The sequence below is a fragment of the Suricata suricatta genome, chromosome 13 (assembly GCF_006229205.1).
Source record: "Suricata suricatta isolate VVHF042 chromosome 13, meerkat_22Aug2017_6uvM2_HiC, whole genome shotgun sequence".
Lineage (NCBI taxonomy): Eukaryota > Metazoa > Chordata > Mammalia > Carnivora > Herpestidae > Suricata > Suricata suricatta.
The window spans coordinates 186781-213072 of NC_043712.1; the positions used below are offsets into that span (position 1 = coordinate 186781).

General features: G+C 52.3%; 1 protein-coding gene across 1 annotated transcript in view; it reads right to left on the reverse strand.

The window, feature by feature from the left end:
• CACNA1B (calcium voltage-gated channel subunit alpha1 B) overlaps nucleotides 1–26292 on the reverse strand; it is a gene marked incomplete at its 5' end in the record, with an annotated part of 197213 nt that extends 170921 nt beyond the window's left edge. The window contains 3 exons of the mRNA XM_029920961.1: nucleotides 21381–21520; nucleotides 25112–25217; nucleotides 26186–26292. Of these exons, the coding sequence (XP_029776821.1) occupies nucleotides 21381–21520; nucleotides 25112–25217; nucleotides 26186–26292 (353 nt within the window). The remainder of the gene's footprint in view (nucleotides 1–21380; nucleotides 21521–25111; nucleotides 25218–26185) is intronic.

The following is a 26292-nucleotide window of genomic DNA, read 5'->3' on the forward strand; positions in this document are numbered from 1 at the left end:
GTCACTTCACTGAGCATGACGGCTTCAAGGGCCATCCATGTTGTCACAGAGTCATCTAAAATTTTTAAAAAGAACTACCTTTTTTGGGTTTGTAACTTTGATAAATTGAATGTTTAGTTTAGAAACTAAAAGAACAGAATTTGATTGAGGGAGTGTATGCAAAAGACTTCCATTTTTTTTATTTTTTTTAATGTTTATTCATTTTTGACAGAGGCAGAGTGCAAATAGGGAGGGGCAGAGAGAGAGGGGGACACAGAATCCAAAGCAGGCCCCAGGCTCTGAGCTGAGAGCACAGAGCCTGACGCGGGGCTAGAACTCACAAACCACGAGATCATGACCTGAGCCAAAGTTGGAATTACCTTTTCCATGCTCAAAATCCACTCTCAAGAGTACCAACAAACCCACATTTATCACAAAGGAAGCCCTTTAAAATCAGATAATAACAATTACCAGCATAATTCTCAATCTTCTTAAAGAGTTCTAGCTACCACAAGAAAACGTGAATAAGAAATAAGGAACTGAATAGATAAGATGAGGATCTCCAAAGACAACAATAAAACTCCCAGGAGCCTGGTCAGGAGCGGATTTCTCACAGTGCTGCCCCAGGACCCGCAGTATCAGCCTCGAGGGGGATGTGATGTGAGCCCAGCGACAGGGAGCAAGGAGCCCGAACGGGTGGCATCATGCGAGGTCGGCTGTGCAACAGCACCGACTTGAACATTGCCCTGCAGGTGTGCGAGGCCCCTAACTTCAGCTTCTACAGGGGACAGAAAATAGCGAGAGGACCTCAAAGGGAAGGTACGGCACAGTTAGACCAAAAGCAAAGAGAGAAAAGCAGGTTGCAGGTGCTGTGATCTCACCCAGGCTGAGAAGTCTGGGCTGTAAAGCGAACAGACCCAGCTGCAAGCCTGAATCACAGCTCTACCCAAATACAGCCTGAGCCCGCGTCCGCGCCTGGGAGTGTGACAAGAACGTGCCTGCTCAAAAGTTAAGGAACACCAGACAACACTGCTTGGAGATACAAGGACACCAAATCCCTCAATCACGCTGGCATCAATAAATACAAGCCACTTAAGAAAAACTTTAACAATATGAGTGACCGACACAGAGAAAACCACAGCGTCTCATTTACAAAGAGAAGACAGCATTGAATAAATGATAAGATATGCTGTACACCAGGATGGACAGACAAAACATATATTTTTAGAACTTGATGTAGAGATTCTCAATAACTGAAACAATATCCCAAAAGGAATTCTTTGAACTACAACAAGGGATCTCAAAAGTTATCTGGAAAACTAAATAGGCAAAAAAGTAAAGAAAGATTCAGAAAAAAGCCAAGACTAAAGAACTTCTTTAATGAGATACTAGAGCCTTACTCTGAGCTCAGCAACTAGACCACACACCAATGTGGCGAGACAGCACCAAACGGGTTCACATCGACACACAGAAACAGCCCATTATACAAGAAAACACTTAAATATATGATAACAGAAGCAGAACCAAACAATAGGAAACTGAAGAATTTTTAAATATGATTGAGAGGAAATGAGCCATCATCCAACTTGTCCCAAGGAAGTAATCAGAGATGTATGAAAGATGCATGCGTGTTTTGGGGTCTTAGCTGTAAAAGCAAAAGTGGAAATAAATGACATGCTCAGCAACGGGGGGTGACAATGGCCCTTCCACATGGCAGAAGAATGAGCCAACCCCGCCGAGCACACTCTGTGGGGGGGGCGGCCCGCTCGTGCTGGAAGCTGGATGCCCTCAGTTTCGCTGTGGGATGACACCAACTGTGTTTTTTTAAAACCCGCACACACTCATAGGTCTAACAGGAGACCAGGAGAGACCTAATGGAGGACCAGGGGGAGGGGAAGAGGGAGAGAGAGTTGGGGGGAGAGAGGGAAGCAAACCTTGAGAGACTACTGAATACTGAAAACGAACTGAGGGCTGAAGGGGGAGGGGGGGAAAGTGGTGGAGGTGATGGAGGAGGGCACTTGTGGGGAAGAGCACTGGGTGTTGTATGGAAACTAATTTGACAATAAACTACTTTTAAAAAATTAAAAATAAATAAATAAATAAATAAGGAAGGAAATAAATAAAACCTGCACATAGAAAACACTTGGACAGAAACAGCTCAAAATATTCACAGAAGTTATCTCAGGACAGTGAGCCTGTGGGTCACGGTTTTTATTCTTTCCTAGATCAGCATTTTAAAGTGAGAAAATCAATATTTTTTATTTATACATAAAGAAAAATGTTTACCCTTCACTGAAATTAAAAACCACAAAATATAATAACTTTGAGGTACTTTAAGCACTGATGTTATATGAACAATAGTAATAGAAAGGCAGTTAAAGCACATCCTTGTATTCAGCAAGTATCTCGAGGTGCCACTATTCTCAAAGTCTTAGGAAAATCCTGGAAAGCAAGGTGGCAAAGTGAGCCAGAGAGGAAGGTGGGGGCGGGGCGTCCGCCCTCCTCCCCTCCAGGACCAGCCACTGCCTCCTTCCAGCTCCGCACCTCCTGGCTCCTTGCTTGGCAGGAAGTGCACACCCACAGCTGCTAGTGAAGAAGCACCGAAATTTCCAAAACCAAACGGCAAAGAATCCACAGAGCTAACTCCTTAAACTAAACACAACTTAGTAATGTGTGAACATACCCAAACTCACCATTAATGGAAACTGGAAGGTAAGCCAGCAATGAGACAGGACTTTACACCCAATAAATTAACATGAACTTTAGAAATAGAACACCAGTGGTGGCAGAGTTGCTGTGAAACTAATGATTTCAATACAACTGGTGGGAATGTAAACCAATACTGCTCATTTGGATGGAAAACAACATGGCAAAATGAAATACCATAAAACGTTTTAACACTTTTCACCAGTCCACTCTGGAATCTGCCCCATCGAAATGAAGCACAATTAAGAAGCCACAGTCACAAAGATAGGCGTCACAGCATTATGTTAACAACTCCAGACGGAACACCCCAGTGTTCAGCCACAGAGAAATACCATACAACACAATATGGTCATGAATGGGACACTGGGTGGTCACATGGCGACAACACAGAACAACTTAAGGTATTTGTGATGCAACAAAAGAGAGGAGTGACGTGTGCGCAACATGGAAGAACTTGAAAACATGTTAGGTGAGAGACCAGACACAAAGGGCCTCACAGTGTGCAACTGCGTGTGTGTGAATGTCCAGACCAGACAAACCCTTGGATGGAAAGGAGTGAGAGGTTGCCAGGGGCTGGGTGGGTAGGACGGACAGTGAGTGCTGACGGGTAGGTTTCCTTGGGGGGATGATGGAAATGGTCTAAAATCCAGGTGTGGTCATGGATGTGCAACACTATGGCCACACTCATTCGAAAGCAACCGAATTACACACTCTAAAAAGTTAGCATTGTCGTATGTGAATTTTACCTCAATATGCTGCTATACAAAAAGAAAAAGGAAAAATACATGTTTTCATGTAAATTATGATTATAGCTACATGACATGGCAGGGATGTGGGCCCCAGAACACACAGAACCCCTGCTTCTGACTGTCATCCAACGTCCAGCCCCAGGTCACCCCTGCACCGGGGATGTGGACTAGGGACATATCAACACACAGACAGACACAGGGACGCAGGACATGCGGCATATGGACGCGCAGACGTCCAGCACAGACACACCGGCCAGTCCCCTGTAAAGACGCACTTCCCCTGGCACCCAAGACACGGGCCACCCTCCTAGCTGCACGGTACTACAGGAGGGGTGGGACCTCGTGGCTGCTGCCTTGGCCTGGGCCTCCTTACCCTAATCCAGAAATTCCCCCCATGCTCCCCAGACACCCGGGTCCCAGCTGAGGCTGCCCTGCCCTTCAACCGCTGTTTGCGCAGTAGCCTCGGGGCTCCCATTACGGCCGGAGCCAGCGTCCGAGGCCTCTCCCGCCCCACCTGCATGCCACAAGACCACCCATTTCTGAAAATGCCAAGAGCTGGCAGAGCTGAACAGGAAGCCACAATTGCTATGTGTCTGAGAGGAGCGGCTGGAGAGAGAACCCACCAATTGCCCCCAACCCCAATCTCAATCTGAACTCTAACCCACATCTTGGTGGTCACCCCTTGCCTACCACTGCTGCCCTCCTTGCCTCTTGCTGCCCCTCTGTGACACCCCTGCCCCAGCCCCCTGAGCCAGGCCCTCAGAGGGTCCATGCTGAGCCTGGGATAGATCACAGACCTAGGATCGTCCAACAGTCCCCAAGCTCATCAGCCCAGGCCCTGGAACTCTCTGGGGACAGCCTTCACAACCACAAGGCCAGTGATGATAACCTAGAGGGCCCTGCCCTACTGGGAGCAAAGCTCACTGAATCTGCACAATTGTCCCTTGGGAGGGGGCTGGTTGTCTTGCTGTTTTAGGATGGTAAGGGCATCCTTTGTCCATGCCCAGGCCTAGCTGGCAGCTCTACCCAAGACCCATTCCATCAAGCCCAGCAGAGGGAGCCGCAGAGACAAGGTGGCCACATACCTCCAGCGGCCCAGGACAGCCTCGGTCTGTGCTACTGACCCAGCACAACTGCTACAGCCAAGGCTTTGACTCTCAAAAACACCTCAGTTTAGATAACAAATCAGTAGGGGTCTGAAGTCCAGGTGCCCACCTATCCCCTCAGAGATGCCATGACCCCAGCAATGGTGGTTCTGGCTCCAGGCTGGCTGAGCTGAGCTAAGCCCCCATCCCAGCTGGGGCCTGAGGCAGGAAGCATTTCCAAGGCACCACTCAGTCCCTTCTAGGGAGGTCAGCGAGCTGGGAATGCCCTCACCACCCTGATATGAGCACTTTGGGCCTAGTAGGGCTTGGCTGGAGGAAACTGAGCCCTGGACCACAAGAGCCAGGACCCTGGGCCAGGAGGCCAGTATTTGAGTCTGAGCCTGCATTTTCCCGGCTGCTGGACTTAGGAAAGGCACTGCATCTTGGAGCATCCAGTCTCTCATCTGTGATGTGCAGATAATAGTGTGAGGGCCCTAGAGGCCATGGTGAGGTTGCCAGGAGAGAACACTCAACAGATGTGCCCGGCAGTAGCAGGACCCACCAGTGGCAGATGTGCCAGCACCAGCATCCTTAGAACCATCACTGTTGTCATCATGAGGGGATCAAGGAGTCAAGGTGGCTCCCTGGGAGGCCAGAAGCTTCACCCAGGAGAGGCATCCACACCGGCATGTCCTTGTCTCAGCTCACACTGGCAGGCTGGGGGTCTCCAGACCAGGACCACTGGCTAGGCGCCATGCTTGTCAGGCCCACAGCCCCTAACCCCAGCCCAGGGAGGCACAGGAGCTGAGCTAGCAGACACGGGGCAGCACCACCTCCAGGAACTGCTCTATTACTGACTTTCCAGGAGTTGGTTCTTGCCCAGAAGGCTGCTGACAGTTGCCATGGAGACAGCCTGTGGGTCTCGGCCAAAGATGCCTCAGCATCCTCTCCGCTTCCCAACCCACCCCCAACCTGGGGCCGAGTAGGCCCTTCTCCCTTGCACTAGAGGCCTTGAGCCTGCCCCAAACCCAGGTGGCCTCAGGCAGGGTTGAAGAAGGGCCAGCCTGGCATGTGTGAGCCCTCATCCTGGAGAACATTCCTGGCAACAGATGGCATTTACACGTCACTCAAACAAAAACACCATGGGCTGTCTGTGTGCCAGGGACTCAGTGATCAACACCTCAGTGATTACACACTTCTTGTAGAGGAAGAAACTAGGGTTCAGAGAGTACATCCAAGTGTCCAGGCCCACAACCCAGGAAGAGATGGGGCTAGGACACTAGCCAGTACCTCATGTGTCAGCACACACTGACACATGCTGAGGTCAGCCTTACATGCAAGAAGTGTCACAGTCCCTGCCCAAATCATAGAAGCCACATGTGGTCACTCTTCCCAATCCCTTCTCATAAATAAGGCTACAGGACAAGTGGGGACCCTGCAGAGTGGACAGCAAGGATGACAAGCCCCAAGCTCCTCCAGGTACAGTGAGTGCCCCTTTGCAGGGATGTGCTATACAGCCCGTCACTCTGACCTCCCTGACCCTCACCAACCCCTGACCTACACTGACTGAAGGTGGCCGCTCAGGTGGACATCAAGTCCTGGAGCTGTCCAGCTCACAGCGGCCTATTACTTTGGTGAAGTGCAGCAAAGCCCTGATCAGTGAAGTCCTCGTGACCTGGACAGTCACAGCAGCCATGGATACCCCAGAAGGAGATGCCTCCAAGTCACCACCTTAAGGGTCAGGATCAGAGACCCAGCTAAAACAGGTTTAAATAAGATCCAGTTTCAGAAAACAGTAAGGAAAAGTCCAGGTTTCGTTCAAAAACTCATTCAACAAAACACCAGGAAGATCTCAAACTGAATGAAAAAAGACAATCAGTAGATGCCAACACTGAGATAAAAGAGACATTAGAGGCATCTGACAAAGATATTGAAGCAGTTATGATAAAAATGCTTCCACATACAATTACAAATATGTTTGAAACAAACAAAAAAGAAAGTATCGGCAAAATAAAAGATACGGAAATTTTATAACTGAAAAATAAAATAACCAATATGAAAAGCTAAAGAGGAGAGGCCTAACACCAGAAAAGAGGAAACAGAGGAAGGAAGAAGAAAGAGGAAGAGAAGGAGAAGGAAGTGGAGGAGGAAGAGGAAAAAGAGAAGGGAGCTTCAAGGATAGACGCAACTGTAATATGAATATACCACATTCCTGGGAGGACAGGGAAAGACGGTAGGGCTAAAAAAAAAAAAAGCACTCAAAAATATAATGGCTGAAAACTTCCCAAATTCGGCAAGAGGCTTAAACCTACAAATTCAAGAAATTGTATGAATTCCAAACAAGATAAATTCAATAATATCAACAGCAAGACATATCACAAACTTCTGAAAGCTAAAAAGAAACTTAAGACAATTGGAAATTTGAAAATGGAATGAATTCGGTGATAATGAGATTGTTCTGTGAGGTATGATAATGTTGCAGTCATGTGAGTCAGTGTCCTTATTCTCGGAATACTAGAGATGAAGCTTCATAATACCTACATCTTTTAAATGGCTTAGTGAAATATATAATACAGGAAGAATAAAGATTGCAAAATTAACATTTGCTGAATCTAGGTAATGTGTATACACTGTTCATTGTACCATACAACTAGTCTCTGAGAACTTTCATGATAAAAGTATATATAATCTTCAAAGTAGCCAGAGAAACACAATACCTTACCTATAGGAGAAAACAATTCAAAGGACAAGATTTCTCATCATGAACCATGATAGAAGGAAGTGGCACAATACTTTTAGGTACTGAAGAAAAATAAGAGTCAACCTAGACACCAATACCTGACAAAAATATCTCTCAGGAATGAAGAAAGCAGGACATTGTCAGATGAAGAAATATCAAGACAATTTCTCATCAGCAGATCTAGCCTAAAAGAATGACTAGAAAAAGTTCTCTGGACAGAAAAGACATGATAAAAAAAAAAAAAAGAATCATTGACTACCATGAAGGAAAAACAATGGAAAAAATTAAAATATGGATAAATACAAGTTCTTTTTCTCTGAGTTTTCTAAATTATGTTTGATGATTAAATCAAAAATTACAGCACATCCTGATGCAGAGGAAATGGAATTAGTCTAAACTAAATAAAAGAATTGGCATAATGAATAAATAAACATAACCCAACTATACACTGTTTATAAGAAAGTCACTTCATGGGGTGCCTGGGTGGCTCGGTTGGTTGGGCATCCAACTTCAGCTCAGGTCATGATCTCGCAGTTCATGGGTTTGAGCCCCGTGTCAGGCTCTGTGCTGACAGCTCGAAGCCTGGAGCCTGCTTCGGATTCTGTATCTTCCTCTCTCTAGGCCCCTACCCTTCTCATGTGTTCTCGGTCTCTCTCTCTAATATAAAATAAAACATTAAGCCTTTAAAAGAAAAATAGTCACTTCACATATAATGATATAAGCAAGTTAAAAGTAAAAAGATAGAAAAAGATACATTGTGCGGATGTTAATCAAAGGAAAGCTGGAATGACCATAGTAAATCAGATAAAGCAGACATCAGAGCAAATAAACTCTCAGAGACACAGATGGCCATAGAAGAATACAATCTATCGAGACCTAGCAATCTTACATGTGTGTGCACTCAACAATAGAGCTGCAAAATACGTGAAGCAAATCTCTACCTACCAGTTAAGCGTAAAAGAGAAGCTAAAAAGACACAGCAGAGTTCTTGTCAGAGCCCTAGAAACATTCTCAACAGAGGAGAGAACAAGTAGGCAGAAACCAGCAAAGACACATAGGAACTCAGCAGCACCTTCCACAGAAAGGGTCTGACCTGCACTTGCAGTGCAGCTATGTGGCTCTGCACACCCATAGTGGCACACCCGTTCTTTTCAAGACCCCAGGGAACAAACCTAGTGTTGGGCTTTGACAAACACTGACACACCAGAAACAATCAAGATGGTATATAGTATGCTCTCCGACCATAGTGGAATCAAACTGTAATTCAGTAACTGGAAGATACTGGAAAATCTCCAAACATTTAGAAACTGAACAGCACATTGGTAAACCATCCACAGGTCAAAGGATAAGTCAAAAGGAAAACTTAAAAATACATGGAACTAAGTTAAATTGAAAACACAACATATTAAAATGTGTGGGTACAGGTAAAGCAGCACTGAGAGGCAAATTTATGGCACAACATACACACTTAGAAAAGAAAAAATGGTCTCACGTCACTATCCTATGTTCTCACGATAAGGACTGAGAAAAAGAAGGTAAAAGAATCCCAAAGCCAACAGAATGCAGGAAATAATAAGTCCAGAAATAAATGAAATTGAAAAAGAGTGAGAAAAAGAAAAATAGCAATGAAACTAAATACCATTTCTCTGAAAAGATCATAAAATCGACAATTTCTAATGAGGCTGACTAAGGAGAGAGAGAGATAGGGAGAAAGAGAGAGATTGAGAGAGAGAAGACACAAATCACCAGTGCCAGCGAAGAAGCACGGAGCGCCACCACAGACCTCCAGATGTCAGGAGGGAAGTGGACAGCACCGTAAGCAGCTCCACACAATGCAACCTGACAACTTAGACTAAATGAACCACTTCATTTAGAGCTTCCACTCCTACTCAGTACACTCCTGGCGGCCCATCAATGCAGCAAAGCAGGAAAAGGAGAGAAGGCATGCAGACTGGAACGAAAGAAACAAACTGTCCCAATTTGTAAATGCCATATTTGTCTTCATCGAAAATTCCAAAAAATTTCAAAAAAAAAATCTTGGGGCGCCTGGGTGGCTCAGTCAGCGAAGTATCCGACTTCAGCTCAGGTCATGATCTCAGTTCATGAGTTCCAGCCCCGCATCAGGCTCTGTGCTGACAGCTCAGAGCCTGGAGCCTCTTCGGATTCTGTATCTCCTTCTCTTCTGCCCCTCCTCAGCTTGTGCTCTGTCTCTGCCTCTCTCTCTTTCAAAAATGAGTAAACATTAAAAAAAAAAGTATTGAAAAAAAATCTCGAAGAACTAGTGAGTTCAGCAAGGTTGCAGAATTAAAGGAAACATATAAAGATCTATTATCTTCCTAGATACTAGCAATGGACCTGCAGAAGCTGAAAATTAAAATGCAACACAACTGCATTTATACTCAAGCAAAAATACAAGAGAACTCAGATGTGAATCTAACAAAACATGTGCAGGACTTGAACCCTGACAACTACAAAACGTGGAGTAAAGAAGTCGAATGAGATCTACCCAGATGGAGAGACAGACCATGCTCAGGGCCTGGAAGTCTGTTCTCTGCAAGGTAACACACACAATTCCTCTCAAGATCTGCGTATATATTGACAAGACTATTCCAAAATCTATATGAAAGAAAAGAAACTAGAATAGTTAAAACAATTGAGGGGGGGGGGGGAGAAGACTATAATGGCCGTGAGTCTATGTGATTTCAAGACTTTTGAGGCCACAGTAATCATGACAGTGCAGGCCTGATTAGGGGTTGGACACACAAGTCAGTAGGACAGAAGAGAGATCCCCAAAGAACCCCACTCAAATATGCCCAGCTTGTTTTTGACAGAAGTCCAAAAAATTGATAGAGGAAATACAGCCTTGTCAACAAACGGTGTTTAAAACAATTGGAAATCCGCAGGCTATAGGGGAAAAAAGACGAACCCTCACACCTGATATAAAGATTGACCTGAAATGCATCACAGACTTACAAGTAATATGCAAACAATAAAACTCATAGGGAAAAAAACATATAAGAGAAAACCTTCAGGACCGAGGGCTGGCAAAGAGTTTTCAGATATAAAACCACAAGTCCAATCCCTACACAGAAAAACTGGTAAACTGGACTTCATTAACATTTAAACTTTTTGCTCTGAAAAAGTTTCTTCCATAAGAATGAAAAAATAAGCTACAGATTGGGAGAAAATATTTGCAAGCCACATATCTGATGATGAACTAGCATCAAATAATTCAATTAGAACATGAGCAGAGCATATGAAGAGGCATTTCACCAAAATGGATACTCAGGTAGCAAATGAGCGCAGTGAAAGCCATCCAACATCACCGGCCATGGCGAAATGCAAAGTAAAACCACACATCTATCAGAACAAGTAAAACAAAAAGTAGTGGTAACACCAAATGCTGGTGAGGGTGCACAGAAACTCCATCAGTCACACACTACTGGTGGGAATGTAAAAAACATAAAATAGCAGCCTCTGGGTAAGAGCTGGGAAGTTGTGCTCTTGGGCGCTCATCCCAGAGAAAAGAAAACTTATGTTCACACAGAAACCTGTATAAGAATGTGCATAGCAACTTGTTCATATTATTTCAAAATCTAGAACCCAGTGTCTGTGAGCAGGTGAGTGGTTGGGCAGACTTGGGGAAGCCAGACGACAATACGACACAGCAATGCAAAGGAAGAAACATGGATGCCAGATCTTCCAAGTTGGCCTCAGAGAGGACAGCAAGTCCCAAAATGTGTGATTCCATTTTTATAATGCTCTTAAAAATACAAATTTATGGAAATGGAGGACGGATTACTGATCGCCATGGGCTGGAAGCCACTGAGGGACACAGCTGTGAGGGCACAAATGTCTGGCTGTGACTTTGTGCCCCAGTTTCATGGGATGTGACCATTCACCATTCTCTGTGCATATTGAGAATCTACGATTAGCTCAAATATTTAGTTCTTTTTTTGAGGGGGGGGCAGACAGAGGGAGGAGGAGAGAGAGAGGGAGGGGGAGAGAGAAAAAGAAGGGGAGAGAGAGGGAGGGGGTGAGGGGGGAGAGGGGGGGAGAGAGAATCCCAAACAGGCCCCACGCCCAGAGCAGAAGCCTGACAAGGGGCTCAATCCCACGACCCTGGTATCAGGACCCGAGCCATAATCAAGAGTAGGACGCTGAACCGACTGAGTCCCCAGGTGCTCCAAAGTATTTAATGTTTTAAATGAAGGAGTTAATAATGGCTCAGGAGGCCGCAGGATTATGATATAGGAATAGCAGCCAGCACACAGGAAACTTCATAAAACATTCAGCTTTCATTTTTCATTTACCTCTTCACATTTCAGGAGCCGAAACTGCCTACTTCCCTTTCCTCAGCAGCTCCGAGGACAGATTTGGAGGTCTCTGTGCCCAGGCCAGCACCCATCCTACCCACGTCCCCGGCATGTGGGCCCAGGGAAGCCCCGGGAGGAAATGCGCCATCCAGGAAGGACTTTACTCCCAAGGACACAGACCAGAGGGTGAGACTGGGACAGGAGGGCAGCTGGGGCAGGAAGGGCCTGGGGTCTCCACACCTGCCTGGTGTTTCAGGGCTTGCCTCCGGCTGTGCCTAAGTGGAGACACGGAGCCCAATACCAATCCGGTGATAGGATGGAGGCTCCGACCTCCTGCGGGTCCCAGAGGCTAACCCCTCCCCTACCAATGCATTCTCAGCACCAGCGCCCGACGCAGCCGGTGCCCACGGCACGCAGGGAGGCAATGCTGAGGGTTCTTCAGGGGTCCCTGCCCTCGCAGGAGGCTGCAGCGCCCAGGGAACGCCCCTCAGCCCCCAGGAAACGCCCCTCAGCGCCCAGGGAACGCCCCTCGCAGGAGGCTGCAGCGCCCAGGGAACGCCCCTCAGGGCCCAGGGACCTCCCCTTAGCGCCCAGGGAACGCCCCTCGAAGCAGGCTGCAGCGCCCAGGGAACGCCTCCACAGTCCCAGCAGTGTCCAGCCCCAGGGCCTGCCCTGGTCCAGGTTGGGTCGGCCATCCCAGGCGCTCTCTGGCCCTGCTGCTACTGCGGCGGCTTTGTCAGGCCCACTGTCAGAAGAATGGCAGGAGGAAGGAGGAGTTGAGTCACATACACCAGCCACAGCAACGGGGGCCTGGGATCAGTCACAACACTACCCTGTGTCCATGGGGGTCAAGTAGGCTCCTGCTCTCCCGGCTGCGTTTCAATCCCACAGTATTTGGTGAGCACATTAGGAACGGGGCACAGTAGTGATGAGAACAGACAGAGGCGTGTCCACACCAACCTGGGGTCTGAGTGCAGTCTGTTATGGACTGAACTGTGTCCTCCAAGTTCCTGTGTTGAAGCCCTAACCCCTAATGTGACTGTACTTAGAGGTAATAAGTTTAAACAGGGTCATTAAGGTGGGCCCTAACTAGACAAGACTGTCTTAGAAGAACAGGAAGGGACACCAGAGACCTCTCTGTGTGCAGAGACAAGAGACTGTGTGTGGACATAGCGAGAGGTCAGCTGTCCACAAGCTGGGAAGAGAGCTCTCACCAAAAGCCATCCTGTTGGCACCTGATCTCAGACCTCCAGTCACCAATAAATGTCTGTTGCTTCAGCCACCCCTTGTATGGCATTCCATTATGGCAGCCTGAGGTCACACACAGCCCTTTGAGGGCTCACATTTGTGAGTGGAGAAATGAGTTCATGACCGAACGCCAGAGGGGGAGCCTCTTAGGGCAAGAGAAGGGCAGAGAGGCAGAGGGCGGAGGACAGTGTGGGAGCTGGGGAGAAGCCACAAGTGACCCCATTCAACAGGACAGTACAAAGGCCCCACACCTCCCAGCCAGGACAGAGGACAAGACACACAGGATCTTGTTTTGTGTGGTAGGGGCTCCTAGAGTGGCCTCCCCAGGAAGGAGACTGAGACATGGAACTGGGGAAAGGAGGTGCAGTGAGGGGTGCAGGATGGCACTGGCAGGGGTGAGTGGCAGGATGCCCAGAGGACTTGTTACACTTGACTTCCTGAGAACCACAGAGTTCTAGGTCCATCTGACTTCAGGTCAGGTTGGAGGGGATAGCCCAGAGGGCATGAGCTGCAGGCAGGGGAGGAAGGCACAAGGTCACAAAGAGCCCAGCCCTGCGCATCCCGGTGGCTCCCCTACTTGTACAGCCCAAGAAGGGACCAAGAGCCAGGTGGGAGGGGGCCCCTCCATCCTGCACCTGTTCTGCCATCCCTTGCTCCAGTCCTGAGACCAGCTTTGGCTCCAGACCTATTAACACATAAAGACATTAACAACCCTTCTCACCTCAGTATGAATTTGCAACTCTGAGCCCACCAATGTGAGAGAGAGGGTGGCAGGGCAGCTGCCTGGGGGAGAGGGGGCGGGGGGGCAGGGACAGAGACTCCAGGCTGGCGGCTCCACCCGTACAGGGCAGGTGTGTGCACTACCCAGGCATGCAGTCTCATGTCCCCATGGTGCGCCAGCCACAAATACGTGAGCAGGTACCTTCAGCCACCTCCATAGAGACACAGCAGGCCTGGGACCCTGTGGGTCTGAGGGAGCAGAGCACCGAGGCCTGAGCCCGAAGAGGAGGTCACAGACCAGCCCCAAGAGCAGCTCTGCAGAAGCTGGAGGGGAAGAGGCTCTAAGGACTTCTCCCCAGCTGGATAGAAATGTGGATTTTTATGTGAAAACCCCTTAAATGTTGACAACTAACTTAGAGCCCATTTCAGAACTCTGGTCATGCCTCTTCAGCCCACCAGCCCCACATCCAAGATGGGGAGCAGCCTTTGAGTCTCACAGCCCATTCCCAACCCACCGCCTGGCCACTCAGGGCACCCAGACAGACCACAGGACACAGAAGTGGACACATCCCAGCCCCCATTGGCAGTGCCCCCTCCCCTGCCAGAAGCTGCCTTCCAGCACCTCATCCCCCTCCCACTAGCCAAAAGTGGATTCATGTCTCCAGGCTGCACCACCCACCTCCCCACCATCCCTCCCTGAAGAATTTGGTGGGCCCTGGGCAGAGGAGAGGGGCTCTTGAGTCTGGCTTCCAAGGCTTCAAGGCTCACTCAGAATGGAACCTGAAAGAGTCACTTGCCAACCTCCCCAGTCTCCTTCCTGCTCAGACGCTGGCTGCTCAGGAAGTAGTCAGCCATATCTGGGTTGGGGGCTTCTCTGCTCTGGGCTCCACAGCAGCAGGTTTGCAGACACTGAGCCAGTGTTCCCTCAGGGCTGCTGTGATAGGTGGCATGCAAAAGGTACCCCCAAGTAATGCAGAGCCCCCCAAGCATCTGCACACTGACTTAAGGCTCCTGCCCAGAGCACCACCCACCAACCCCCACCACTCTCCATTCCACATGAGAATGCCTAGCCCTAGCCAACCTTCAGGACACCCTAGCACCAGAGCCCGAATCCCAGGTGAGTTGCCCACAGCACAGCTCATCTCCAGGAGGCTGGGAAGTCCGGATACCCTGCTCTACCCAGGATCACCGGGCCCTTGGGGCTGGAGGGGAGAGGGCTCTTCCTCAGCCCTCGGACACAAGAAGGGAGGGTTGGGGGGTCTGCAGGAGGTGCCTAGGAGGGGCCTGGCTCTTTATGCTCTCCTAGCTCCAGCCCAGGAGACTGTAATGAATCCTAAAACAGAGGAAGAAGGGGGAGGGGGAATAGGAGAAAGGAGACACCAAGAGACAGCAAGCAGAGTGAGTGAGCTGGTCCTCTATAAATACCCAGCCCGGGGGTGTGTGCCACTGAGGGAGGCCGGGATTCCACCCTACCCACCTCCCTCAAGTTACATAATCCAGAATGGGGCTTTAGGCCTGTCCTAGGGCTCAGCAGACCCAGGAAGAGGCCACTCACTGTCAGGAGGCTGGGCACAGGGCACCCCCACCCATCCATTCCCAACCCATTCTAGGAGTGGACTTCTCAATGACACCACAGCACCAGGAGGGCCTGCAGACCCCTGGCCAGACCTGCTCCAAATCATCAGTGATGCCCCATGGATGCTGTCTGGAAGGACTGAAACTTCAGACCCCAAATAATGGTCCCGAGAGCCTCCCTCTGCTGCTCCAGGGCCACTTGTTAGAACTCAGCCCCCCTCCCCTTGGTCCCAGTTACTTGTTGAGAAGGCCATTTTCAGCCTCAAGTCAGGACCAGGACAGAAAGTCCAGGAAACTCCCAACCAGACCCAGCACCAACCCAGCAAAACCCTGACCTGACCTGACCAGCCATAGAGACAACCCCACACCCAGCAAACTCCCATTCTGACTAGGCATAGAGACCCCCCCCGCAGCAAACCCCTGGTCTAACCAAAAGAGACCTCATCGGTGGGACCACAGCCATAGTGCGGAGGAAGACCCTATATGCAGCTGGCTCCAGCGGCTGAACATGATGCTGTTCCAGTGCCCACAGCTCAGACACACCCCGGGTGCAGCCGACGTCCAAATCCAGTGTTGCTGGGCACTCAGACATGGGGGCTTTTTTCATCTCAAACTCAGACACAGGGTCACCTCATATTCAGGTGTGAAATCACTTGTCAGCCACAGTGAAGCCCAGCCCCCTGGTCTCCACACTTGGACACACTGTCACTGCTCACCTCAGCCCATACCTGCTGGCTCTGCATCGTCCAGGGCAGATGTCCTCCACGCCTGGCCTCCCCAGAGCGCTCTCCTGCACCTTAGCCACCTCTCAGGCAGGCCTCCATGGCGCCAGGAGACAGGCCTGTCCATGTCCCAACTGGACAGCAAGTAGGAGGCCTCCTAGTGGTCAAGGGCTGAGCCAGGACCAGACTTTCTCCTCGTGCAACGCAGCCCTCTTACTCTCTCTGCTTCCCACAGGAGGCCCAGTCCAGGGAGGGAGGACCCTGAGCTCTAATTACATGTCCTGGAAAGAAATCCCAGTTTAATTTGAAGTAAAATGAGAAGCTGTGGTTGGAAGCGTCCCCGGAGGAGCCACCTGCCTGAGCTAGGACACGTGTCTCTGCTGTCCCCCAGGACCAGGAAGGAAAGCACCAGGCTGAGGCCGTGACAGGGGCAGGGATTCTCACGGTTTGGGGACTCTGGGCTCCATCAGAAGGCAGATGTCCCCAGGGTCTGAGGGGACCCTACTCCTGCCCCTGCCCTGAATGCCAGCTGGAATCAACCCGTCAGGACCAAAAGGTGGGGCGAGGGCTTCCAAGAGGGATTGTGAGGATGGAAGCAGTGACGTGGCGACAGCATCAGGTCAGACACAGGTGAGCTGGGGACATGGGTGCCTCAGTAGGGAGGTGCCAAGGGGTCTCCTGTGGGCAATCAACCAGACCAGTGTTTCCTCCAGCTCCACCCAAGTCCAAGGCCCTATCATATCCACCTGGGTTACTGTCCCCTACGTCAGCCCTGCACCAGGTTCCAGCCCCTCCACTCACAGCCCTCCAGTATCACCCACAGCTTCCCACAGCTTCACCCTCCACTCCCCTCCCAGGTTCACAAAGACCCACCTCCCCTTCTGCCTGTTCCTCTGTTCAAGGTGCTTCTCAGGGACCTTCCTGACCCCCACAAAAGGACAAACTTCACCCTCAACCCACCCTGGCCTTCTGCTCACTGCTGCACTTCACTACCCTACATGACACATGTTGTTTGTTCACTGTCTCCCCCAGGAGAAGGCAGCCTCCATGCTCACCACCATGTCCCCACCAACTAGAGCATTTGGCGAATACCTTCCAAGTGAATGAGGGCATGGCCAGCCAGACAGTCACCGAGTAAAGGAGGGAAGGTGAATGGAGAGTGAAGCCAGGAAGCGGTGAGAGGCTGATGAGGGCCGAGGAAACCCTTCCTCCTTTCCTTCCTCCCTCCTATTCATTCTCTCCCCCGACTCCCCATCTCTCTGCCCCCACTGCTCTTGCCCTCCCCATCTCAGCCCCTGTCCCTGAGCATAAGCCTCTGACCTTTCCACACCACATCTCAGCTCATGCGCTTGCTTCCTAGTTCACTGGAAACACAACAGTCTGAGGACTTCTGCACCAGCCCTGCTTCCTCACCTGCCAGCCCAAGGGCACTCTCAGTTCCTCCCCCATTTCCCGCTGAGATCAACAGACATGGACTCCCAGCATTCTGGATTCCACTTTCCCTCATCCATCCAGAACATCTCTCCAGCACATGCTGCCTACCTTACCTGCTAGTCCTTGCCTCCTGGACTAGCAGACAGGCTGCAGTCTTGATCCTGCCCGTTTATCTCCCTCCTGCCACTACCCTCACTTCTCTGCCTTGCTTTGCTGCAAAATTCTGAAAAGAAAAGCTGCCTACAGGTGCTCACCATGAACCCCTCCTCCATTCCTGAAGGAGCCTTTCCCAGCAAGCTCTAGTCAAGATCCCACCACTTGCAAGTTGTTGAATGCCATACTCAACTGTGCATCCTCTTCTTGCTTCTGTTCCAGAAGAGCTCTTCCTTCCTGAAACACTATCCACTTTCCTCTTTGAGTTCTCCACCCACCTCACTGGCCAGTCCCAACCTACAAACTCAGGTCCCTGGGCTCAGTCATGGGCAGCTTCCCCAGGGATCCTGTCTATTCTTGGACTCTGAAGACCATCAATACACCTGTGTCCTGCACTGACACCTCCAGCCTCAGCCTCCTCAAATATGTAGAAGGCTCACCCCTCATGTCTTTCTGAACTCACCTCATCACTGAGGGCTTCTCTATGCATCCTACACAGAGCAGCAGCCTCCTGGCCCACACTCTGCCCTCCTTACTTCCTTTTCAGTGTGGGAAATTGAAGCATGGCGTTTCCATTTACAGAGTGATCTTCATGCCGTACCTCCCCGCAGGCACTGCGATGTAGCCGTGAAGAATACAGGTCAAGACCTGCCCTTGCCACGCACACATTCAGGAGCAGGAGTGGGGGGGGGGCGCACTAAACATCACACACGGTGAAGTACAATGTTCTAGGAAACCTATCCATACCAAGGAGAAACAGAGCAGGGCTGGGGATACGGTGTCCCCTGGAATGGTGGCCACAGGGCAGGGGATCAGTGGGCTTGTTCACTCCTGTGTCCTCAGCACCTGGCAAAGGCTCAGCACATTTTGAATAAATGAGCAATTAACAAATGATGATTAGCAGAGGGAGTGTCAGAAGAGGGCACCTCAAGTGGCAGATGCATGGATGAGAGGGCAGGTCCTATAGGCAGGACAGCCCCTCTGCTCATTCCTGTGGAGCAAGGACTAGGTGCTGTGCTCCCTAATGCTAGAGGTGGACCCAGGCTTGAAGATAGGGGATTCCCTGTGGCAGAGGCAGGGATGCATTTCAATCAGTCTCCTCCCAGGACCTGCACACCAGCCTCAGAAGCAGAAGGGACCCAAGTAGGCCTCTAGGGGCAAGTCGGGCTCCACCGAGCAACGCGGCCTCCCCAGCCAGAGCCCTTCCCCTCCCCACCATGGGCCTCCAAGCCCTCTGAGCCCCAATTAAGTAAGCCCTAACAAAGTAATGAGAAGTAATGCTGCGCCCATGGCTACCCACAGGGACCTCAGCTCAGGAGGGGCTGGGTTAGAGCACCTCCCTGGTTCCCCCCCCCCACTGGCTAGCATTCACACCGACACCACCTGGGGCCTCCTTCTACCACACACCCACATGCACGCACACCCAGGCTCACAAGCCCCCATAAGCCACAAGCAGGAGCACCTGAGCGGGTTCCCTGCATGACTCTGGGCCCACATGTGAGTCCCTAAGGGACATAGGTCACCCTCCCTACCCGAGATACCTCTGGCAATGATATGCAGAAAGAGGGAGCCTGGATACCAACTCCTGGCCCTCCTCCTGCAGACGCAGAGAGCAGAGACTCTGCAACCCAGAACAAGGCCAAAAAGAGAAAGAGAACAAGGAAGAATGAGAGAGAAAAAGCAAAAATACACAGAGAAACAAAGGCATCATGAGGGAAAGAAATAGTAACAGACAAGGAAAAGAAGACAGAAAAGGTCAGAAAGACAGAGAAGCTTAGATATATAGAGACAAGGACCATGAAAGTAAGAGAAGAAAGAAGAGATAGAGACAGAATGACCGGGGTGAGGGGTGGGGGGTGAGAGCAGGGAGAGACGTATCCACGAATAAAAAGAAGCAAGGAAAGATGAAAGAGAGAACAGGTGAAGAAACTGAGAAAAAAGAGATGGACAAAGGTAGGAATCTAAAGGCTAGGGTTAGGGGCCAGAATTAAGGTCTCAGGACCCTTGGGACCCTCTCGCTGGGGCTCCCAGGAAGGTGAGCCCATCTTCCTCTGTCTTGTGCCCTCCCCTCAAGAAGTCTCTCCCAGCCCTCACTGAGGGAGCAACTCCCTGGACCTGAAATCAGGAGAAGCGTATGGGAAGACGAGGGTCCTGTCAAGGAATAGGTGGGGGGAGAGGGGGCCTGGGTGGCTCAATTGATTAAGCATCTGACTTCGGCTCAGGTCATGATCTTATGGTTCATGAGTTCAAGTTCCGCACTGGGCTCTGTGCTGACAGCTCAGAGCCTGGAGCCTGCCTTGGATTCTGTGTCTCCCTCTCTCTCTGCCCCTTCCCTGCTTATTCTCTCCCTTTCTCTCTCTCCCTCTCTCTCTCTCCCTCTCTCTCTCTCCCTCTCTCTCTCTCTCTCTCTCTTTCTCTCTCTTTCTCTCTCTTTCTCCCCCCCTCCTCTCTCTCTCTCAAATAAATAACCATTAAGAAAAAAAAAGGAGTAGGTTGGGGCTCCTCTGCCTCCCTGCCTTGTTCCCAGAGGCCCAGGCATTCAGCACCATGGATAGCATCCTGAGAGGCGGGGTCGTGCCATCTGGCAGGCTCCCAGCAGGGCCTAGCACAAAGCCCTGCCACTTCATAACCCATTAATTCAGCAGACACTCTCTGACCTCTCCTGGGGGCCCGCCCCAAGCTAGGCTCTGGGGCATCCTGAAAAATAAGACACTGTTCTTGTCCTCAGGGACTCATATCTAGAGGGAGGGAGCGATGTAAACAGCCAATGATGCTCCCGGACACCCTACACAGTGCCCAGTGGAGCACGGGGAGTGGCTCGTCCTCTGAGGGGTCACACTCCCCGCCAGCACCCTCACCAGCATCATCAGTGGAACCAAGAGCCTTGCTCAGTAGCCCAGAGGCTATTTAGCCAAGTCCACGTCTTCTTACATACAGAGAGCCCATGGAGGCTTGAGCCCCAGGCCTGAGGCTTCCATGGTCACCTCCTTCCTCCTCTGCACATGTGGTCACCTGCATTGAGGCAGGTCGGGGGGTCACTGGGCATGGTGGAGGCTCTGGCCACAATCACCCCTCCTTGGGAGAGAGTGTTCTGGGCAACAGTGGGGCCTGCCTCCTCCTCTCTGATTGGGGCCCTGAGCCTCTCTGGGACCACAAGGCTCCAGGGAAGTAGAGACTGTAGTCCCTAGCCTGGGGTGGGGCCTCAGGCCTGGGCTGTGCAAACAGGTCCCATGGAACAAATTCCCCACTCACTCACCCACCCTACTCCCAGAGCAGCTCAGCTCCAGCCGTCAGCCCTCTGGCGAGAGAAGCGGGGCAAGGGCTCTAAAGTATTGTCAGGCAGTTGGAAAGACTGAGACCCCAAAGGAGAGGGGCTCAGTGATGACAAGCTGGGTGCTCTGCCTGCACACCCACCCCAGCCCACCCCCAAGTCAACGTGGAGATCTCCTGCGTTGTTTTGGGAATCACAAATTGTTAATTACCAGGGTCCATTTGAGGAGGACAGTGTGGGCAGGACACATTAATTAAGCACCTTTCTGGAGCCATAAAAGGTGGAAACGCATAAAGTTCACAAGCTCATCCAAGCACAGCACCAAAGTTCTGAGAACGCACTTCCTGGCAGCTCTTCAGGCAGGAAACTGCTCAGACCACAGGCTGCGGGAGGTGCAGCGAGAGCCCAGAGCCCTCCCCCTGCCCCAGGAAGCCTCTCTCCAACGAGACCCAGCCACAGAGCCAGTGGCCCCATGCCTGTGGTCTGCAAGAGAGCCCCACCTGAGGACAGGACACTGCAAGCAGGCCCTCCAGTGAAGACTGCCATTCACGGGCAACAACCCCGTCCCAAACAACCAGGCAGTTCCTCACACGATCATCCGCACCCACAATGGCCCAGTGTGGACACAGCTGCCCGACCCCCAGCCCCAAGCAAGGGCACACCCCGGGCCCTGGCCACCTACCCTGTGAGAACCACCACAAAGTCCATGACGTTCCAGCCATTCCGCAGGTAGGAGCCCTTGTGGAAGACAAAGCCCAGAGCGATGATCTTGATCCCCGCCTCAAAGCAAAAGATGCCAATGAAGTAGGGCTCCGTGTCATCCTGTGGAGAAGCCAGAGAAAGGGTCGCCACCACCCCCAAGTTGGGCAGGCAGGGGCAGAAGGCAGGGACACTGTCCCAGCTCTGACTCCCCACTTGGCCTCACCACCCACAGACTTCACAGGAAACGTGGCCCTGTTCCCACAGCCAGTACACCCCAGCCACAAGAGAGAGGGGTCCTGGGGTCTCTCAGCCCTCAAAGCCCTGTAGCAGGAGAAGCTATGACAATACCTGTGGGCCTTTTCTGCAATCCATCCCATACCCCATGCATTAAGTGTATTATCATCCTGATTCTAAAGGAAATGGGCCCAGATATCAAGGAACTTAGCTGGAGGAACACAAGGAACAGCTTATTGGAAACCAAGCCATATTCAAACCCAGGGGTGATCGGGCATGATCCTGGGCTCCAATCACTGCAGAAGGTGGCTGGATGATGCTCCAACTCCTAGAGTGCAGTCCAGGACCCACTTACTCATTCAACACACATCTTCTGGGTAATCATAACATGCAAATGCAAATCTCGGTGGGGGCAAATACAGCCCAGACCTCAGAGAGCCTCTGGAGAATAAGGCAGACAGCCAGGCAGCAAGGAAAGGAATTCCAGGTAGAAGGAACAGCGTGAGCAAAAGAATGTTGTCACTGCATCTTGTCACTCAGCCATGAGCATCAACTTGGGCCAGGCCTGTCTGGTGCTGAGCAAGATGGGAAGCAAGCTGTACAGGGCTTAGGGAGGAGGACGTCACATGGAGACATGCACAGATGGTGTGGTAAGTGACCAGGGGCATCGCTCACTTGGGACAATGGCACAGAAAGCCTTAGTGTAGATGAACCCCAGGGAACTGGACCATGGGGGTGCACTGTGAAGGTCGGCATGGGAAATGGCCTGAGCACAAACCAAGGACACCTGCACGCCAGGGCTGCTGTTATAAAAAGCAGATGAAGGAGGAGCGGTGGGAAGGCCCTGCCCTCAGGGAGCCGCAGGGAGAACTGTCCTACAGAAAGGGTCTCTGCCTTGCCAGAGGGGCCAGGGTTGCAGGGGACTGGCCCCCTTAGGTCTACAGGGAAGGAGAGGGCCAGACTGGCTCCCTGTGGCTGCTGTCAGTTCCTACTAGGGGCCAGTAGCCTGTGTCTCCCCCCGCCACACACAGGAAGCCTGGGCCTCAAGCATTCTCCCCATCTGACCTGGAATACCCTCAGCCTGGGCCTCTCCAGCTGTGCCTGGCAGGAGCCACCACTCCCAGGGGCCCCGTTCAGCCCCATGCCCATCATGGCCCAGCTCTCCCATCTTGTTACCCAGATGCTGACTCATGACAGAAATCATCCTCTGAAGGTCTAGTTTAGTTAGAGGGTCCTCTCTCCCCCAAATGAAGTGGCTGCTGACCATGTGCCCCAGGGAAGACTCTGGCTCCCACAAACTCATCTTCACAGAGAGCTTCCAGACAGATGAAAGAGCAGACCTGAGCTGGGAGATGGGACAGGGCCCACCCCAGATCTCTCTCTTTAGGGCAGGCTTAGGAGGGGTCAGGTGGGACTGCAAGCTAGGGTTTCTGGCCAAAGGCTGCTTAGGAAGTTGGTGGGTGGCCAAGAAGCAGAACCCCAAGAGACAGAGAGCTATGAAGGCTCCACCCCACTGCAGGCTGGCAAACAATGCAGAGGCTGCCCCTTCAACACCCAGCCCCCTACGTGTCCCCTGCATTAGCATGAGGCTCCAGGACTGAAGCCTGAAGCCGCCGCAGCCCCTCTTCTCCAGGCCCCAGTCTGTGTTCCAGCCTTCTATCCATCCTAAGGGCCTGAAGACCTGTGTCTACACACAGGACTAGGGTCAGCAAGGGCTCCCCAGGCCTCTAGGCACATTCTGCTTGTTCTCCCAATAGCCCAACACCATTACCACAAAGCAAATCTTCCCTCACTTGAGAGGCAGGAGCTCAGACTCTCCTGGATGCCCGGCTGGCCCACTCAAGCCTGACACCTAGCAGGGACAAGGCTGAGCCCAATTACTGTGCACAGGCCTCCCTGCCCCCTGCACCCCACCATCTCTTGGCCTGCCTCCCTCCGGCCCTACCCCTGCCAGACTTCCCTGGAGATATGGCCGCGCCCTGTGGCCTGGCAGAGGCTCTTTGCTCTCGCTTTCACCCTCTGCTCTAGCCTCCAGAACACATGCTCAGCACAAGCACAAACAACACCAGCATGCATAAGGGGGCCATAGGAGACAAGTGACCCTGTTAGGTTCCAGGTGGGGCAAAGCTCCCTCACAGGGACCATACCCACTCCTGCCTGGTGCCATGGCTGGGCTGTCCTTCACACCCCTTCTCTCTCACAACCAAAACCCCCTGGTCTTCTAAGTGCCTTCAGAAATGACTGCTCCACGAAACCTCCCACCCGCTGGCTGTCCACTTTGCCTTCTTTCGCTGCCTTGCAGAACTGTGAGTACCCTGAGTCTTCCTCTGTCTCCCTTTCCCCACCTCTGGGCCTGTGGGGAAAGGGAGACAGAGAGTGAGAGCAAGCATGGGCGTCCAGGGCCCACACTAAGCACGAAACAGGTCCTGTATCACCTCCTGTCTATCTCCACTGATGTCAGAGAAAGAAGCCATGGAGAGGATCAATCACTTGCCAGGGTACAAAGAAAGAGGGATTCTTCTTCGATGCCCAGTGTCCCCAGGAGAGGCTGGTCTGTATCTAAGGGACCTCGGACCCCCAGCAGCTCTCCAGCCAGGCCCCAGGTTCCCTCTTCAGACCCCTGCACCTGCTCTTCTTTCTCTCTATTCTGAGGCTCAGTGTCTCGGGCCTGGGAGCCCACACCACACCCAGGCAAAGGGATCAGGGCAGCAGGAAAGACTAGAGGCTAGGGGACACAGCCACAGCTTTGAAATGAGACCCACTGCTCCAAATATCAGGCTTCCTCTACCCCAGTCCCTCCAGAGACCCTGCCTTGGCACCCTGACTCTCATGTGCTTCAACAGGGGACACCACAGGGATCTGTGCAACTCTTGGCAGGACTGGGTGAAAATGATTTAGGACGTTTGGGAAGAAAGCCTGGGAAGAAGGGCTTCCCCTGGGTAAGGGTGGCCCCATGGAGAAGGGACTCCGAGCAGAGCCAGGAAACACAACTCTGAGGGAGAAATGGACAGCCCCTAGACCCAGGACCATACCACAGGGACTATCACAGCCCTGCAGGAAATCATCATGAAGGTGCTCATAGAGCCTAACAATCCTGACCCTGGGCCACTATGAATGCCACTTCCTTACCCTAGGCTTCACTTCGCTTATTAGATCAAGACTTAAGATTGTGGAACTGGACAGCCCTTTTAGGGGTGGGGTGGCTAGTGGCATAGGGCAGAGTAGCTGTTAGCTAACGTGGCCTCTCAGGGAATCCTTCCCATTAGGGGCTGAGCTGCTAACCCAGTCCTCCTGGCTCTGAGGGAGGTGTTGGCTGCCTGGGTTCTAATCTTTTCCTCCACTAAAAGGAGAGGAGAGTTCCCCAGAGCATCCTGCCGGAGGAAGTTAAGCTCAGCCACAGATCCTAAGGGGTCCTGGAATGAGACTAGCCACAGCCACCCACAGCCTTGCCCTCGGCAGCGCCGCCGCCGCACTCACCAGGCGCTCGGACATGGGTGTCTTGTCCCCATCAGGAAGGTGCTGCTCCAGTGCCAGCACAATACAGTTGGCGATGATGGTGGCCAGGATCATGTATTCAAATGGAGTGCGTGGGTTAAGGACTGGCCAGGAGGTGCCAAGGGGGAGGGGAGGCGAGGAAGCCGAGGCCCACAGCACGCAGTGCAGCAGCCACGGCTAGGCCACCTCCGGAGGGGCTGTGAATGACCGGTCAGAAGCCCACCCTTCCCTCGCTGCCCTCATCCGCCTGGAGGCGGAGCCTCCGGCATCTCGGCATCTAGCCCCTCGGCACGTCCAGACGGCCGTCAGCACCGCGGACAGCGCCCCCGCCCCGCTCTGCCAGACGTCCGCGACCCGAGGGGAGGGTACAGCTAGCGCCCCCAGCGCGAAGCGGGGTAAGGATCCTGCGCAGGCGCACACTCTTACCTACAGATACACGTAGCCACATGTACCTACACAGGCATTCGAACATACATGTACGGAGAGTCCCGAACGCACGCACGCGCAACACCGGGTTCATGCTATGCCCGCACACACACGCAAGCACCTGCAGCCAGGCACGCGCCCAGGCTCGCGTCCACACGGGTGCTCACACCTACACAGACACGGATTCGCCCTCGTGTGCCCTCCAGGCTGGCCGCGCGCTCTGCACCCAGACCAAGGGAGTGAAGGGACGAGTGCAGGGACAGGGGGCTCCGCCCAGCGTCCATCCTGGTCCCGCAGCCGCCACCACCATGACCACACGCGCGCGCGCGCGCGCACATCCTCAAACACACACGCACACGCGGGGCGCGGAGGCCCCCGGAGCCCCGCCCCGCCCCCTCCTCGCTGAGAGCAGCGTCCCCATCCGCCTCTCTCCAGGTCGCACCCTCCTCCCGACCCGGGGAAAATGGCCACTGGGCGCCGCACGCGACCTGCCCCAGCCCCAGCCCCCGGCCCTGGCCGCTCCTCCCAGGCGTGCCGGGTCGCGGACACCGGACGCCGCGCCCGATCCCTGTCCCCGCGACCTCGGACGGTCCCCCCGCCTCCGCGCGGCCAGGCCCCCGGGCAGGATATGGCCACTCAGTGATGCGCTTGGCGTATTTGCGGACGACGTTGTCCTCGCTGAAGACGAAGAGCGAGCGGTTGACGGTGAAGCAGTTCTGCTTGACCGGGATGGGGTT